Source organism: Zootoca vivipara, chromosome 1 (genome assembly GCF_965207765.1).
Source record: "Zootoca vivipara chromosome 1, rZooViv2.hap1.1, whole genome shotgun sequence".
NCBI lineage: Eukaryota > Metazoa > Chordata > Lepidosauria > Squamata > Lacertidae > Zootoca > Zootoca vivipara.
In genome coordinates this window covers 91,051,183-91,068,513 of record NC_142582.1, presented here as the reverse complement: position 1 = coordinate 91,068,513, position 17,331 = coordinate 91,051,183, and the positions used below count along the sequence as shown (strand labels likewise).

At 38.8% G+C, this 17,331-nt stretch overlaps 1 protein-coding gene across 4 annotated transcripts in view; it reads right to left on the bottom strand.

Moving 5' to 3' along the window:
* Nucleotides 1–11,172: 11,172 nt before the first annotated feature.
* The window catches only part of TTBK2 (tau tubulin kinase 2), a 39,435-nt gene continuing 33,276 nt past the window's right edge, over nucleotides 11,173–17,331 (bottom strand). For 3 of the 4 annotated variants that reach the window (XM_035112462.3, XM_035112474.3, XM_035112490.3), the window contains 2 exons: nucleotides 14,927–16,191; nucleotides 11,435–12,452 (listed from right to left, as the gene is read on the bottom strand). In XM_035112462.3, the coding sequence (XP_034968353.1) occupies nucleotides 11,984–12,452; nucleotides 14,927–16,191 (1,734 nt within the window). In that variant the 3' untranslated portion in view covers nucleotides 11,435–11,983. Of the gene's footprint in view, nucleotides 11,311–11,434; nucleotides 12,453–14,926; nucleotides 16,192–17,331 lie in introns of those variants that run through there. The other variant, XM_035112481.3, reaches the window with a different exon arrangement.

Below are 17,331 nucleotides of genomic sequence, written 5' to 3'. Positions count from 1 at the left end.
CATCTGGAGGGCCGCAGTTTGGGGATGCCTGACTTAGAAGGATTTGCAGGTCTTTGTAGATCACAAGATTAGCATGAGTCAACAGTGTGATGCAGCAGTGAAAATAACTAACACAATGCTAGGCTGCATCCACAGTAGTAGTGCCCAGATCAAGGATAGTAATAGTACCTCTCTATTCTGCCTTAATCAGGCCCCAACTGGAGCACTGTGGCCAAACTTGGACACGACATTTTGAGAAGGATATGGACAAAGGGTCTGGAAACCAAGCCTTAAGAGGAATGCTTGAGGGAGTTGGGTATGTTTGGCCAGGAGAAGACTGAGAGGTTATACAACAGTCATCTTTAAATAAGTGAACGGCTGTCATGAGTGATAGAGCAAGCTTGTTTGGGGTTTTTGGGTTTTTTTGCTGCTGCAGAGGGTAGGGCATGAGCCAATTTATTCAAATTACAAGCAAGGAGATTCCAACTAAACATAAGAACTTTCTGACAAGTGCATTTCTGTAAGATTCGATTTCAGTAAGCTATGAAGGAGCCAATATTATATGAATTATATGGCATTCTGATCAGTTAGGGAACATGTCATCACTGCTGGTGCCAATATTGGATGGATGGGAAAGATGGGTGACCTCAGGATGTTAAAAGTTATATATAGGGGGGATAATTACAGAAGGCATGAGTCTGGAAATGCTCTTCTGCATGATGTAACTCCACTCATGAGACTCACAACACAATCCTATACATAAATAAACAGGAAGCAAATCTGTGTTACAGAACTTAAGCAGCTTGCTTTAGAGTAGGGCTAGCCAACCCATGAGGCAAGATGAGGTGACCAGATGTACAGGAGCAGCAGAACCTGAGATAAATCTGCACTTAGTCACTTCTTCCCTAGCAGGGAGGGGGAGCATCATTTTGTAGTGTCGAAATGTCATTGACCAGCCCTGGTATAGCCAAAGACAGTACAGTATGCTAAATACATGGTTGTGTCATGGATGAAGGGTCTTCTGCAACTTCTGCTGCGGTGCAACACTCTTCTTTATTCTCTTCTGCCTCCCAAAGGGATTGAACCTGGAGGGTGTTCCATGCTTTGCAGAATTTGCACACTTTTGGCACAGTACAAATCTTTCAAGTTTGAAGTACACTCACCTCTAATGTCTATTACAGGATCACTTTCCCCCTGCAATGTCTTTAAGATACATTCTTCTGCTAGCATCTAAGAGTACTACTACTGAATACTATTCAACTGAATATGAGTTTAATGCACAACATCTATGGAGTCCGAAATTTCCCACGTTGTCTTTGAGCAAGATAATAAACCAGATGACCACTGGATCCATTTCAGGCCCGTGAATCGAGCCTTTTTCACAGCCCTGTATTTTATACAGCCAACTCACACAGATGCTTCTGTTGCAGCTAATCCCAATATAAATTTACTACTTTTACTGTCTTGTTGAATTGTATTATTGCAAGAAGTGTTTTGTTGAGAACTTTGTCAAGTCACATAAGGGTGGGGTGGAAATTGATCAGTAGCAGCAAACCTCTCATTGCACTAATGTTCTGTTAAGGAACTGGGCTTAGTTGTTGCTTGAAGTGCAAAACTCACCCAAAAAAGTTGAACTAGGATGAAACCTGGTACCAAATTTACTATAACAGCATCCAGAAATTACCTTTTCTCAACCCAGTCATTGAAGTAAAAAGATTTCCCTTATTTGGAGAAAGGGTGGGGCTTCACAGGCAGCTTTCCCATTGCTCGAGTTTCCGAGCCGTAAGTTCCCAGCTTCCAGCTCCTCTCCCAGAAGTTTCAGATTTCATGAAGTCTCTCTTTGCTGGGTTGCCCACACCCCTTACTGTTTATCCTAGTTAATAGAGGTTCCTAATGTAGAAAAAAGGCAGCTGTGGACATTTTCTTTGGTTACTCCACAGTCTAAGCCAGGCATCCCCAAACTGCGGCCCTCCAGATGTTTTGGCCTACAACTCCCATGATTCCTAGCTAAGAGGACCAGTGGTCAGGGATGATGGGAATTGTAGTCCAAAACATCTGGAGGGCCAAAATTTGGGGATGTCTGGTCTAAGCTGATCCTAGAAAACACACCTACCTGCTTGAACATTCGATATGAGGGACAGGGAATAAGCATAAAGCTGAAGAGACAACTACTGTTACTGTATTTATTTATTAATAAAATTTATATACTGCTTGATAGTTTATAAAAAATGTGGGATTGTTTTTTTTAAAAAAGACCCAAACGTCATAGTTTATTCAACCAACACTTTGTCATGGATTCTACCCCAAAGCCTTTTGCACTCACTCCTCACACGATGGAGAGAAGTATATCAAAGAAACCCCAATTTCGTATTTGTTTTTCGCGCCACAAGACGCACCTGACCATAGGACGCACCTATTTTTTTAGAGGAGGAAAAGATTTTTTTTTTTTTGCTTTCTTGAATTGTCCTAGGCATAGCAGCCAACTCCTAGAGGCCTATGTGCCTTTGCCCCCCCCTTAAATATTTGAGGAAGCTTCTTTTGCAAAGGGAGAAAGCTCAATTTTTTTGAGGATCAGCTCAAAGTTGTGCAGCTTCTTTTGCAAATGGGAAAAGCCGTTGTTGTTTTTTATCAGCTCACAGCTGTGCAGCTTCTTTTACAAAGGGGGGAAGCTCCATTTTTGAGGATCAGCTCAAAGTTGTTGAGCTTACCTTGCAAAGGGAAAAAACCCTGTTTTTATGGGGTTCAACTCACATTTCTGCAGCTTCTTTAGGAAAGGAAAAGGAGCCATTTCTACAGTTTCCAGACAGATAATCTAATCACGTAGTTGGGGAAACAAACAGCCTCCATCTGCAGATAACAATTGAGACCTGGGCAAGGGGCTGGGAATGGAGCTAACACCCCATATCTCCCTCCCTGATCTCTTGCAATCAGCTGCTGAGCGGGTTCCTTTCAACACTCTCTTTCCCTCTTGGTAGCCTTTAGCTCTTAAAAAAAAAAGCATGATCTGCCATTGGTCCCTGGGCAATTCAGCTCCAGGGACCATGCATTCGCTCCATTAGACGCACAGACATCTCCTCTTACTTTTTAGGAGGAAAAAAGTGTGTCTTGTGAAGCGAAAAATACAGTACTTTTAATGTGGGTTTTCTCCAACCAAGAGTTTGTGTGTCAGTATATGAAACCAGTACTGGGTCATTCCCAACAGTTCACAGCTTTAATCTAACCCACTTAGCACTTGAAACATAGCTGACCAAAAGGAAGTTTACAAGTTGTTCCAGAGATGTGACAGTTAACCAGCTATGGGTTGTTAAAGCAGTCTGCAATTCTCAACAAGCCAATGTGTCTAGCACAGCTCAGTCAGTAGACTATAAAACTCTTAATCTCAGGGTTGTGGCAAAAGACTGGGCACCTTGGGCAAAAAATTCTTGCGTTGCAGGGGATTGGCCTAGACAACTCTTGTGGTCCCTTCCAACTCTACAGTTCTATGAATACCTAATTGTAGGTGTTTATTATGCTTCTTTCTGAATACTTAAGATTTACAATTCACTTTTGTTTGATGGAGACTTCACTATAGATCTTAATCCTTGCACACTCCTTTATGAAAGTAAGCTATCCCTATAAATATTACCCTGCCTGTTTTGTATTTATTATTTTCTGGACAAAACTCAGCATTCACTGATGTTTAAACACTATCATATTTGCTCCCATTGAAAATAACTTGGTGGATATTTCCCAATTGCAATTTGTACCTGGCAATGATTCATGAAATGCAATGGTGAGAAATCAAGCAACGAGAAAAATGTCCATTTTCATTTCACTACTGTAGGGGGAAGAGATGTTTAATATGTCATCAACATTGCAAAACTGGTAATTCACAGATCAGCACCACACTTCCATTTCATAGGAAACAAACTTCATTGCTTTTCAAAGGAAGGTATTTCCAGAACTATTTTTGGTCAAGTTCCATATAGAATGAATTGAACAAATCTAGGCAAAATTATTGTTTGCATGCTGAATGATTTTTTTTTATTTAGAACCAGTTTATAAAAATAAAATACAAAATAATTTGAAAAACAGAACTTAAAACATTTACAAAGCCTTGATATGATACAAATGGGGGAAGGGAAATAAATAACTACACCTTTATGTACAAATGACCATTACAAAGACACTATGTCAGTACCTTATGTTCTTAAACAACTGAGCAAAAATTATAAATAAAAATACATCCAATTTGAATTTTGGAAACAAGAAGTAGGGAAAGACTGGAATACTTGACGATACTAAGTTACCTCTCCAGAACAACTTTCTACCTAAATTCGTCATCATAACTGTTATTCTTGAGATGCTAAATGTTTTCTAGTAAATAACAAGTGCATTTTTTTCTAATTTTGAAATAATTCATTTTTAAAATATTGTTAAGCAATTTCAGATTAGTTAGAAGTTCAGTGCTTCAGAGGTCACTCCTGGTTTCAAAGCCTTCATTTCCTTCATTTTTGGATTCTGTTGTAAAGTAGTTAAGGGGGAAAACCCGAATATAAAACATGATCAGGCATGAATAGTTCAGTAAGAAAGCAGATGTTTAGGGAGAGACTTACAGAAACTTACTTTCTGGCCACCAAGGAACAGTATGCAAGAGAGGTTGGAGGACGACCTAGATGCATAATACTGTTCTTCTGAAGGATCTGAAGACCTGTGTAAAAAGCCTTTTTAAAAGGCAGCCTTTTATGTATCAAGACAGTGAGTTGTATCTAACACTATTCATACTCAGACGCAGTGAAATTAACAGACCTATTACTCATGACCATTCATTTCACTGAGTCTCCCCCAGGTCTGACTAGCATTGGATAGAACCTTATATTAATTTGACTCTGCTATATACGAGCCAGAGCAGCTGAAACATTTCCTGGTGCAATCCACAATCTACACACTTTTACACAAAATGTATATTTTGTATATCTAAGGGGAAAAAATCATGGCAAACACAATTATCCTCTGTGGCTCATTCTTTTAGTTCCTTTAAAGGCAATAATTTGGCTAATGCCATGGGGAATTATGCCTGCATAAAAATGGAGACAAAAGTACAACATAGTTTGTCCGGCAGAAAACTAAGATAGCAAGATCCAAATGTAGAACAGCAAAAGTCAACGCTTACCAAAGCAAAGATCTTGTGAAAGACCCAAGGAAATAAATTTCTAAGTCTACATACGCTCAGATGTCAGCAATTCTCTTTTGTTGAATGAACACTCAAGGTAAAGCCTACTTAGATGTTGCACTGCTATCTCTAGTACAAATGACAGATGAACTCTGAACTTTAACCCAAATTCCTAAGGCTATAGAACTATATGAAAGTTTTAGATATAATGGAGTGCACCACTGCTCAGTCCCTCTCTGTGTGATGTCCCTGTGACCACTTATTGCAGAAGGAAATAAGTTGTATTCCTTTAAGTTACCTACAAGCAAGCTGAGTTGAGCTCATAAAAGCAAGTTGCTAGTCTAAAGCTGCAGAAGTTCAATTTAAAGATTTTCTAGCACTAGGGGTTTTTGGCCATTATTAACTGTTAATAGACACTGTTACTAGAGACCAAAGCCATTTAAAAGTAATAAAATTATGGAGCTATCACCAAGTTAAAAAAACAAGACCAACATACAATACGCTTCTATATATATACATATATATATATACATACATAAACGCACACAGCCTGCTGTGATAATAATTACATAAATGTAGATGATATAGGCAACACACTCGCCTAAGATCCTATGACTAGAATTGTTAATATTCCATCTTACTCAATTTGTTTGTTTTCAGAAAACTATTCTTGTAGGGTTGTGAGGAGAAAAAAAGTTCCCCTGAAATGGAAGGCCAAAATTTGGAGAAAGCTATGTTATATACAAATTATTGTTCATAAGTACAGATATCAATCAATTTATCACTAAAAGACATGCACAACCATAAGCATACTACATATCTGGTTTAAGGCCTGTGCCCACTCATTCCACTAACCTGTTTTACTAACAACAGATTTAGTTGGTGGAAAAGCAGACTTCACAAGAACAAAAGCAAAAAAGTTGCCTTTCTTATTTCCCTGCTTTTTGTTTTGAGACAAAGGAAGGGGTTAGGCACTACCCTAAAATGTCAGAATGCTCTGGGGAATCCTCAAACAGTTAAGGGATCAGTTGGGTAAGTCAGCTATTACAGCCTTTACAGCCCAATCCTCAAAGGCAAGCAGGGACACTGTGGGATGGGGTCTTCATTCATTGAGTCCCCATGTGTTGTCACTGCTCCCAGAATATTCAGATGCATAGGAGGAGTCAGTGCTCCGGAGATTCCTCTATGCAACCACGTATGTTTTATACTAATATAGAGAGGAGCAAGCATTGCAGTGCTCTGACCACTTTCCCCTCTTAAATAAATGTTACTTTTGAGGAGTCACTACAATAACAAACCTGATCTTAGGACAAAAGGAAGCCGTCAGAGGATCTTTCCTCTGTGCAAGGCTGGTCAAAGGAGATCTGTGCCCGCTATCCTGGCGGGCTGAGCTGTCCTTAACTCAAAATGCAGAAAGACCAAGACTACAGGAGACAGTATAGCAGCATAGTGATTTGGGAATCACAGCATATAACTTGGGGGCTCAACGCAACAAGATACTATCTTAATTTCCTATTAGCATTAACTGGGAAAATAACACTGTCCTGCATCTTGCAGCGTTGAGCCTCTAAAAGCAGCAAGGTTATATTTTATCTTAGCTATGCCAATAAACCAGTTGGCCTATTACATTTTTACCATTTTTTAATTGGTTTGTTTTGAGGAAATAAAAGAAAATGTGCAAATAATATTTTAGATAAATTGAAGGAATAGATTTCAAAATGCAGGCACAGTTACACTTTCATACGCAAGGAATTTAAGTACATTATTGGCGTATATTCATTGTCTTCCTTATGTTATTAGAATTATTGTCCGGTGTTTTCTGGAAACGGGAGGTGATACAAAAGCATTTCATAGATTTACTACTGTAGAGAAATCAGTGTGTTGCTTATGTTTACTTCAGGGAGGAATTGCATTTGGTGGCATTAGAGAACATTAAATTTGTAAATTATAAAAATAAGCAGCCATAGGTAAAATTAGAGCAGGGTTTTTAATATTGGTAATTTCTTTTCATTAGACTTGATGGAGATGATGTAGAACTTATCAATAGCAAGAGACTATACTCAAATATGTCCCACAAATACACGTGTTGTACTGTAGAATTAAAATCAAAGGAAACCTGAATCAAAAAGACAACTCTATATTTTCTTGTTACTATTAAAGAATAGCATTAGGGACAGATAATTTCAAAGGCAGGTGTTAAAACCTCTGAATTACCCTTTCCACAGGCAGTACATGAGTATCACAGGAATACTAGGCTTATTGTTACCCTACAAAGGTGCTACACATAAGTTTCAAACTGCATTCCCTTTCCATAAAGCAAGGCTATATTGTAGCCACAACATGTGTCATGGATGTGACAAGTATCCCTCCAACTACTATATAGAAGAGTTTGTTGAACAAGGTAAAAATCGAGTTTGCCAGCAATAAACCTCTGATTCTGAGATGTTTCCCATCAATGTCATTTAGAAGTGTGAACTACATACCATAATATAGCAGCCTAAAAATGATAACACTTCTAAAAACTGTGCAAAAGATGCTGTGGTGTTTCCAGAAGCAATGAAATAAAGTGTATTCAGCACAAAGTGGTAACAGTTTATAGAGATTCTGTAGAGTAGATACTGTATCTATTATACCTGTCACTGCTTTGGGGTAGCATTCTCAACTTAAGTTGAGCAGTGCTGCTCAGTTGACAGTAAGGCTTTTGTCATCAGAACAGGAAAGGAAGCAATTTGTGGTGATTCCCCCAATCCGCTGCTGCAGTCCCTTTGCCCTTCCTAAGCCTGCTCCAAAGAGTTGGGAAACCCTCCTTATCATCAGCTGATTGACGCTGCTAGCTACACCAATGGAGTTTCATTGGCAAAATGATGCTGTTTGTGGGTAAATGTTTGCAGCCTATTCAGAAAATTGTGCAACTATTCCTTGCTCTGGCTCAAGCCAATGAGGAAATTAGTTTTATTTGTTCTGATCCACCCCCAGCCATGCTTATTAATTCTTTGCTGCCCTTGATTTACATATTCAAATTTGAAATTTATTATGCAACACAAACTAGATTAAGCAATTCAAATTAACCCCATGACAGCAATCACTTCATTACTGTGTAGCTAGAGTTGTTGTAATCAAAATTCATTCACAATATCTATTTGGTTCACTTCCAGAAGTGGTAAAGGTAATGCAGATCACCATGTAAGACATGACATGGAGAAACGAAACCATGGATTAAGACAGAGAAAATGAGTTGGTTACTAGTAAGCCAACATGCTAATTTAAAGCTTCATTAGTAAACTAAAGGATTTCTAATCACTATTGGATCAGATGTTTGGCAAAGTGACACCTCTAGAAAATAGTTTTTTTCAGTCACTGCATAAAAAAAAAACACATAGGCAACCTCCTGTGCTTTCCACAATTACCTTCTAGTCTGGCCTATATCTCTACTGCATTTGTACAACATGAAAAGAAATACAAATGCATTTCAACACAAAATAGTTTGAACATTAGCATACATATACCATAAGTAAGAGGAATGTATAACAGTATTTTGACAACATTCTTTTAAAGTCAATGCATAGGATAGGAATTATTTTGTCCCTGACAGCAAAGCATGAAAATACATCTTTGGGATATGCATCTCCCTACATGCAAGGGGAACTGTTTTTCTAATACTGATGCTCTGGACTTGTTTATAAAGGTTTTCCTCCGGCTCTTCTAGAAGCATCATGTCTGTGGATTTAGCATAAAATATAAAAACTGAATATTGCAAGCAGTTTAAACAAGTCATAAATAAAGGAATGCCTTTTTAAGCTGAACTTTAGAAACCAAATGGTTATATGACATTAAATGCCTCACAAAAATGTAAGAATGAGCATGAAGAATTCATAAATTTGTTTCAAGGCAGGTTATCACAAAGTGATGTACCTCTGTATCAACAAGAATTATTTACCTTTACAATAAATAATTCCCTGGAAGCACTTATGTACCATCTCAAAAGGGGGCATGTCATGCAGACCAGTTTTCCCAAACTGGTGTCCTCCAGAAGTTTGGGACAATTTCCAACTGTCCCAGCCAGCATAACTCACCATCATGGATGAAGGGAGCCATAGTCCAGACATCTGATGGACACCAGGTTGGGGAAGACTGATGTAGAATGTTTCAACTACACTCTATGATAATTTGTTAGCTGAAATTAACTTTATAAAATATGGTAACACCTGAGGACCAGAACACTTGGACTGCAGTCTCAGGGAAGGGTTCAGAATCCCACCAGCTTCCCATACACATGGAGAGGGCAAGAGAAAAGAGCTGACAAGGCAAGGGCAAAGAGAAAATAAATTTTCTTTGCTTGTATCATATTGATCTGTTATCATCACTCACTGCCCAGTGTCACAAGGAACAATTTCAACATGAAAGCCTGCTGATGGAAAGATGTGGGGGAAAGATGAAAAGTCAAAATCATGAATACACATCTCACTTGGGCATCAGATACATAGATAAATTTCATTCTGAAATTTAAAAGTGAAGCGACAAAGCTGATATTGAACACTGAGTTGCTGAGCAACCACCAACCCTTCAGTCCTGAACTGAGGCATGAAGAATATTCAGCTTTGTGCATGCCAGGAAATGGGAGCAGCAAGGCCAAGGGTATTTAATTCAGGCACACAACTGAAGGAGTACTGCATTGTCTGTGGTCCATAATGTTACAAATGCAAATGAGAGAGTTAAGGATATAGAAGCATATGTATGTATATATATTTATATTTATATTTATATTTATAAATATTTATTATATATAATTTACCATGAGAACATGCAATTATTGGTATAGCACCTATCATACAATATAATACAACATAATAGGTCTTATAAATCATATAGTTTCTCAAGAAACAGCAGGTATGCTCTCCCTACTGCATTCCTCTGTAGTGTTTGAAACCTGAATGAGGCTAAGGTTTCACACTGTGCTACATTACTTATGGGAAACAATATACACATTTAAGAGTAAAAAAAATTCCAACACATTCTGACAGAACCAGAGAAATTCAGTGCAGCTTCAATGCAGCATTAGAAATGTGTTAGCTCAGAGAGAAAGTATTCCCTTTTCCATCCCAAGATACTATATTGGCAGCAAACTAAGTTAAATAAAACAAAGTTAAATTAAAAATAATTTATGCTGGCTACAGGCATATGACTATAGCAAGCAGATCAGTAATTTCCAAATTTACCCACACATCCAGTATCCCCTACAACAGGAACCTTTTTGGAGAGCTAGTTGTATCCATTTTAAAACATCCCTATGTGATCCACCATTGATTTCTAAATCTAGCAAAACAAGTCATTCTTCTAATAGTCATAAAATGATACCTATGTAAAGTTTGGGAAAACTAAAAACCACTGATCTTATTCAAAGGTAATGGAAGACAATCTTAAACATGAGTTTTCAGTATGTTGTTTTCCAAATTATAATGTCCCTAAACACAATAATATGTCTGAGTAAGGAACTATGTATATTTGTATTGCAGGGAAGCTACAGAGGTGCTGGCTTCCACCCCAACCCCCAATAAACATGTATTCAGATTTTGGTAGCAACATCTACAAATTGGACAGACGTGCTCTTGACATACAATATAGGTTTAGGGATGTTGACATGTGAGAAATAGCGTTGTAGGTTTTACTATCAAGTATTATTTTTCAGATTCTTAAGAAAACAAAGGAACTGCTGCTTCTTTCTAACCTACTACATATGAAGGCTCTGCAGTGTCCTTTTAGTAGAAGGTGAAAGCTTCATTTTTCTTCCAGATTTAGATTACATTCTCAAGTAAGAAGTCTAAGTGTGTAAACATTTCTGCTGTTCCTCAGTACAGTAACACTGAGAGGAACACTGTAAATAAGGTAGGCAAATGGACTAAACATCTCACCCCAACGGGTAAATTCTGATCAGCTTTAACAGTGGCTCTCCTTTGTACCCTGAGAGACTATTGCACAAACAAATGTTTTAATTATAGGAATGCTCCAGGGTCCAAACTCTTCTGGTTTTCCTTCTTAACTCAGACTGTGAGCATCATCTCCAAATCCTTCATATATGATATGATGTAAACCTGCCATAACTCCAGAAATTCACACACAGATAAATGATCAAGTTGTCCAAGAATCAGGATCTGAACAGCAGTTAATAGAATGTTACCAATCTGAAAATATAGGTAAATTTACATAAATGTTAAATTACATTGGATTTGTACACATTTACTGCATATAAGAATGTAGCCCACATTAAATATACAGTGGTACAAGATGGTGAGTTTTTCTGTTTTTGCTTTAAAAGGAGGGAAGTAGAAACCAACAAGGAACATGGGCAATGAGCAACTTGAAAACAGATGTGTGAAGCCCAACATTGATAGAAACTTACAGGAGTATTGCTGTTTCAAATAATGTGCTTTTTAAAAACTCTACAGACACACAACTGAGTAGTAACTCAGATGCAATAGTGCCAAGGTGAAATTAATTTCAGGTTTCAGGTTTGATGACTGTGAAAGAGCCTAAAATAGGTCATGCTTTTAAAAGTAAACTAAAAACTTATTAAAAACACTCACCTCCAAGACACTGTTCTGTTTCACACATCTTGGACTTTCCGGATGCTCCATCCCTGCCCTCTAGCCTCCCTGATCTGCTTGCTGCATGTTCTTAGGAAATGCCTGGCCACTCATATACAAAGTGGACCTTATAAATAATTCATCTTATTATTTTTTTCCTTTGAAAGTCAGGATGAACACTGATTTTTGAAGACTTTTGTTTAAATACACAGTACACAAACACAACATGCATCAGATTAAGGGGCTTTGACACCAGACACAGACTCGGTTCCTATCTGCTAAGTTTACTGGCTGATTTGCTCTTCCCAGTGGGAGACTTAATGTTAGAGGAGTGGTGGCAGGAGCCACTAGATCCTTTCAACCCATTCTTGTTAGACTTGTTGTAGCAGTGCTCTTGTTGGCAGGATCTCCTGGAAGATGAAGAGCCTGAAAGACTGGGAGGCGATTTACTCCTTCCAAGATGTGGGGATGAGCTCCTCTGCTCATGGTGAGGACGCCCGCCCCGGGATGGTGAGGAGCTGGTAGTACGAGGCAAAGAGGAGCTCCTAGGGGAGGCACTGGGACTGCGTCTGGGGATGACTGGGCTTTTGGGTGGTGTTTTGGGGCTATGTGGAGACCCTGGACTCTTACACTGAGAAGAGCTTCGTGGTTTCTGAGATCCATTCTGAAGAATTTGAGCCAGGCGAGAGATCAGGTCTGAATCAGAGCTGCTACTTCCTAGTACTTTGTACCTGCGCAACCTTCAAGAGAAAGAGAAATTGATTAGTACCATTTCCTCCTTCTCCAGTGCCATGAGAAGGTTTGGGTAGGCTTATACTCTTTGATCTAAGAACAGAGGCACTTCTCTGTGTGCCCCTCTAGCAAAAGTCCAAGGGGTGGAGTTGTTTTCAGTGGCAGCTCCCCATCTGTAGAATGTTCTTTGCAGGGAAGCTCAGCTGGCACTGGTATTAACAACCTTCTACTGCCAGGTGAAATCCTCTCTTCCCACGTATTTCAGCGCTAGTACCACTGTGGTTCCTGTGGAAATTTTAGCTAGGTATTTCTTGGTGATCATGCTTATGTTGTGTATGGGATGGAGTAATGTGATTAATTATAATTAGTAGGTGGTCACTTTTAATGTATTGTAGCCGTTTTAAATGTTGTATTGGTATAGATTTTTTTATTCTTATAAGTCACTTTGAAGTACTTTTGTGGAAAGCAATGGCTACATTAACTCTACAATAACTACTACTATAATGTGCCATCTTTACTACTTATTTCCAGGCTGGGCCTAAAGTGCTACTGTAAAAGGAACCAAGGCAAATCAAGAACTGCCTTATCCCACATGAAGCTGTCCAAGTCCTGAAATCAACCTGAGGTCCTGCTCTCTGTTCCATCATAGAGATGGGATGGGTGGATACAAGGAATACAGCTTTTTTAGTGATAACACTAAAGAGGAAAGGCATCCCTCATGTGATCCAGCAGGCTCCCACTCTTCTTGCATCCAGGCAAGAACTCATTTGACAAGCACAAGAAACTGAACCTTTGGTGCCATCAGCCCAGTCCTGTGGAATACTCTGCCAATAGAGATTCAGCAGGCAGTTTCTGCACTTTTAAATGCCTCCTGAAACTATTCCACAAGGCCTAGGTGGGCGATTAAGAATACATTTTTCCACAATGGTTAAATGATGTCTGCTTTTAGTTTTTAACTTTTTATGGTTTTCATTGCACGGTTTTCAAGTTTTATTGCTGTAAACCGATTTGATTTTTTTTAATGACATAGCAGTAAATAAATAAATTGTAATAATAAATAATGCATAGGAGTAAGTATACTGCATGCATTCACTGTAAAATGCAAAATCTGGTATTTGACACCCAAGTTAGCACCCTAAAAGCAACTTTAAAACTTCAGTAAGTGTGGCTACAAAGCCTATAAGAATGCAATCTGTATTCAGAAGCTGTACAAGTGCTGCACAGGACCATCAGGAGGTCTTGGCTATTGTTCCTCACCAATAATTTTTTAGTGACTTGAAGGCAGCATGTTACAATTACTCTTTTCTGCAGTACAAAAACTTGTTTAACCAGAATCCATAGCGGGACAAGAGGAAAAAGAGAGTGTAGTGCAAAAAGCAAGAGCTGTCTCATACCATCTTCAAAGTCTCTGAAAAGCCATGATTCTCAGCCATAGTCTGCACTACCTTGTAAACACCACCCAGGAAAAGCTTTTGCTTGAAAGAAAAGCTACAAATAAAAAATACAGTGGTATCTTGGTTTAAGTACACAATTGGTTCCGGAAGTCTGTACTGTACTTAACCTGAAGCATACTTAACCTGAAGCAAACTTTCCCATTGAAAGTAATGGAAAGTAGATTAATCCGTTCCAGACGGTCCACGGAGTACTTAAACTGAAGCGTACTTAACCTGAAGCAAACTTTCCCATTGAACGTAATGGAAAGTGGATTAATCCGTTCCAGAGGGGTCCGCGGAGTACTCAACCTGAAGCGTACTTAACCCGAAGTAAGAGTGTAATTGGTTCTGGAAGTCCGTACTTAATCTGAAGCGTACTTAACCTGAAGCGAACTTTCCCATTGAAAGTAGTGGAAAGTGAATTAATCCATTCCAGACGGGTCCGCGGAATACTTAAACTGAAAGTACTCAAACCGAGGCGTACTTAAACCGAGGTATGACTGTACTTTGTTTTCGCTTACACTCTGCTATTTTGTCCTTTAAATACTTAATATTCAAAGGTCCAGCTTTAAGAAAAAGCATATGATCAGTTGCTGGTTGAGTGGTTGGTTGGTTTTTGGGTAAACCAGACAAGGAATGATAACAGAAAATGTGTTTTCTTAATGGCATTACCCAAAGATACATGATAAGGAGTGGTTTATATTAGAGTCATAGCTTGACTTTCTTACTATCATATCCAGCTCACTTGGTGTGTACTCTTAGGACATTATAGGCAATCCAGGTTCACTTAAACCTAGAAGCAAAATGTTTTAGAAACCTAGTGTTTTAAATTAATATTGTATACAAATGTTGTTACTCAGGTAATTTTTTTCTGAATTTTGAAAGAGAAAAATATTCTGTATGTGTGTGTATGCACATAAGCTTGATTGCAGATATTTGTGGTTGGGGGCGGGGGGGGGGAGAGTACTTAGTGCAATTTGCATGGTATCATACAAAGCCTTCCCCAAACTGCTCAAATCTGCTTCAAAGGTGTAGCTGTTTTTACTTACCTGGCTTCTACTCCAGGCCTTGTTGGTGGTCTTCCTGGTGGTGGACGAGGAAAAAACTGAGCTGAATTTGAACTGTTAATGTGATCTGTGGGAGTCCAAGATACAGGTCTTGGGATTTTGCTCTTTCTGGACTGAGGACTGCTTGGTGACAAAAAACTCTCCTCTACTTGGCCGTGCAAATGAGTGTCCAGTGCCAGTTTTGAAAAGGAGGACAACACGTCTTCAGGAAGTGGTAATGGACCAGCAACTACTTTTTCTTTCAGTGACTTGTCAGAGGCACTTGAGAGGTCACCAAGGAAAGATTTGAGCTGTCTCTTTTCTACAAGTAATCTAACCAAGTCTGTCTGATGAGCCTTTTTTAGAAGCAGCTTCTCCTTTGCTGAAACAGGAGACAATTCTGATGAGGAGTCTACCTCTTGTGCTAAAACTGGGATGCGACTCTGTCTAGCCACAAATGCAGATCTAACTAACTCCTTCTTGGATGGATTAGAACTCTCATTCTCAGAACTGGAGTGCAACAATTCTCCATTTCTCTGGACATTTTGCTCTTCTTTCCCCTCTTGGTGCAAAAAGGTGGCAAGGTTCACCTGTTGGCATTGCAATTCTTCAGCATGATCAATATCCCCATCATCATGGAAACCATTTTCTTGCACTGGTACTACTTGGTTTTCCTGTTTTTGAGCAAATGGGTCAGTACTTCTTGATAAAGAAACATCTGATGTTTCGGCTGCTGACTGCTTCTGTAACTCCTGTTTTGCATCCTGATTTGGCAAGGAGGAGGAAGGAATTGGCCTCAGTTCTTCAGGTTCTGTAACAGCCTGAGGACCATCTAATACAGATTCAGTGTTTCCTTGAGCAGTTGAACATGGTCCTTCAATCTGTATTTCAATATCATTTTCGTAAGCCACAGGAAGCTGATTCTCTTCCACTTTTTCGAAGAGATTTTCTCCTTGTCTCTTCATGTATTGTTCAAGTAGGTCTGTTTGGCTATGATCTTGGATTCCAACACATTCTTCAATACACTCATCCTTTCCAATTGCCTCTAGGTTATGGTCTAACTTGTGTACTATATCTGTTCTACCGCCACTAAGAGTTAGTGCATCGTTTGCCGCTGCCAAGCCAACCAAGTTCTCCTTAGGAGAGGAAAGTTCAACAGTATGTTCCAAAAGCCGAGGATCCCGGTCCTTCTTCTCTAGTTGCTGGCCAAAATGAAAACTCTCAGAAGCAGACTGTGTGGATGCCATTGATGGTCTGGGTATTGTAACCTATACAGAAAACAGGAAGAAAGAAATTATATTACAGAAATTATTTGTATTGGCTTTGAAATTACATATTGCCATATAATCTTTTCAGGTTCAAAAAGACAAGTAATACATAATAACTTGCTCTTGCACAATTACACAGCCCTATATTTTTATATCTGTGTGTTGGGCCAACTGGTGCAATCTCTACTGGAAAAAACTGGAAGACAACAGGAAAATTTTAAGCTAGGTTGTAAATTAGGGTTAACATAACATGGCAATTCAATGTATGTTTGTGTATGGTAACATTAACGGTCCTCATCAAAATCACTAATCTCCTCACTGCCAGTTCTACAGGTCTCTGTTCTGTCCTCATCCAACACAATCTTTATGTGGTGTTTGATACGGCTGACCCCCTTGACGCCTCTCTATGACTTAACATCCATGACTCTGTTCATTCCGGCTGGGTCACTCTTTCAGCATTTCCACAGAAATATGGTCCTCTTCCGCCTTCCCACTGTTTTGTGGAGTTCTTCAGAGTTCCATTTTTGGTTCCTTGCTATTCTCTCTCTGCACATTTTTTTTTCTGAGTAACTTCATCAAAATCTGTATCTCTCATTACCATGTAGAGAACGATGGCACTCAATGATATTCTATATCATTGCACAATAGCATATCATTGCATAATAGCAAGATGGCACTCTTGCTATTCTATTCTAGAACGTTTGCCCCAGCTAATCCTGCACTTCCACTTGCCTCTCTGATATTTACCTAGAGGGCTCACCATCATCTTAATTTCAGTATCTCAATGACTGACCTATTCATTATTACTCTATAGTAATTAACATTATCATCCACATTGTTGACCGGGGTGGGTGGGGAAGATTAGAATGATATTCAGCTAAGTTTTATTCAGAGTAGACCCACTGAAATTAATAAACCTAACTTAAGACATGTTCATTAATTTCAATGGGTATACTATGAATAAGTCTTAGTTGAATAGTACTCATGGTTTTTAATTCTTTCCTTGCTAGCACATAAGTTTTTAATCGGAAAATCATGCTATTTCCTAAACTACACAGCAAAAATAAGTATTTTTGTAACTGCTGAAGGTGACTAAGATTGCATGCTTATGAGTTAGGAAATGAAGCTAAACAAAATGTA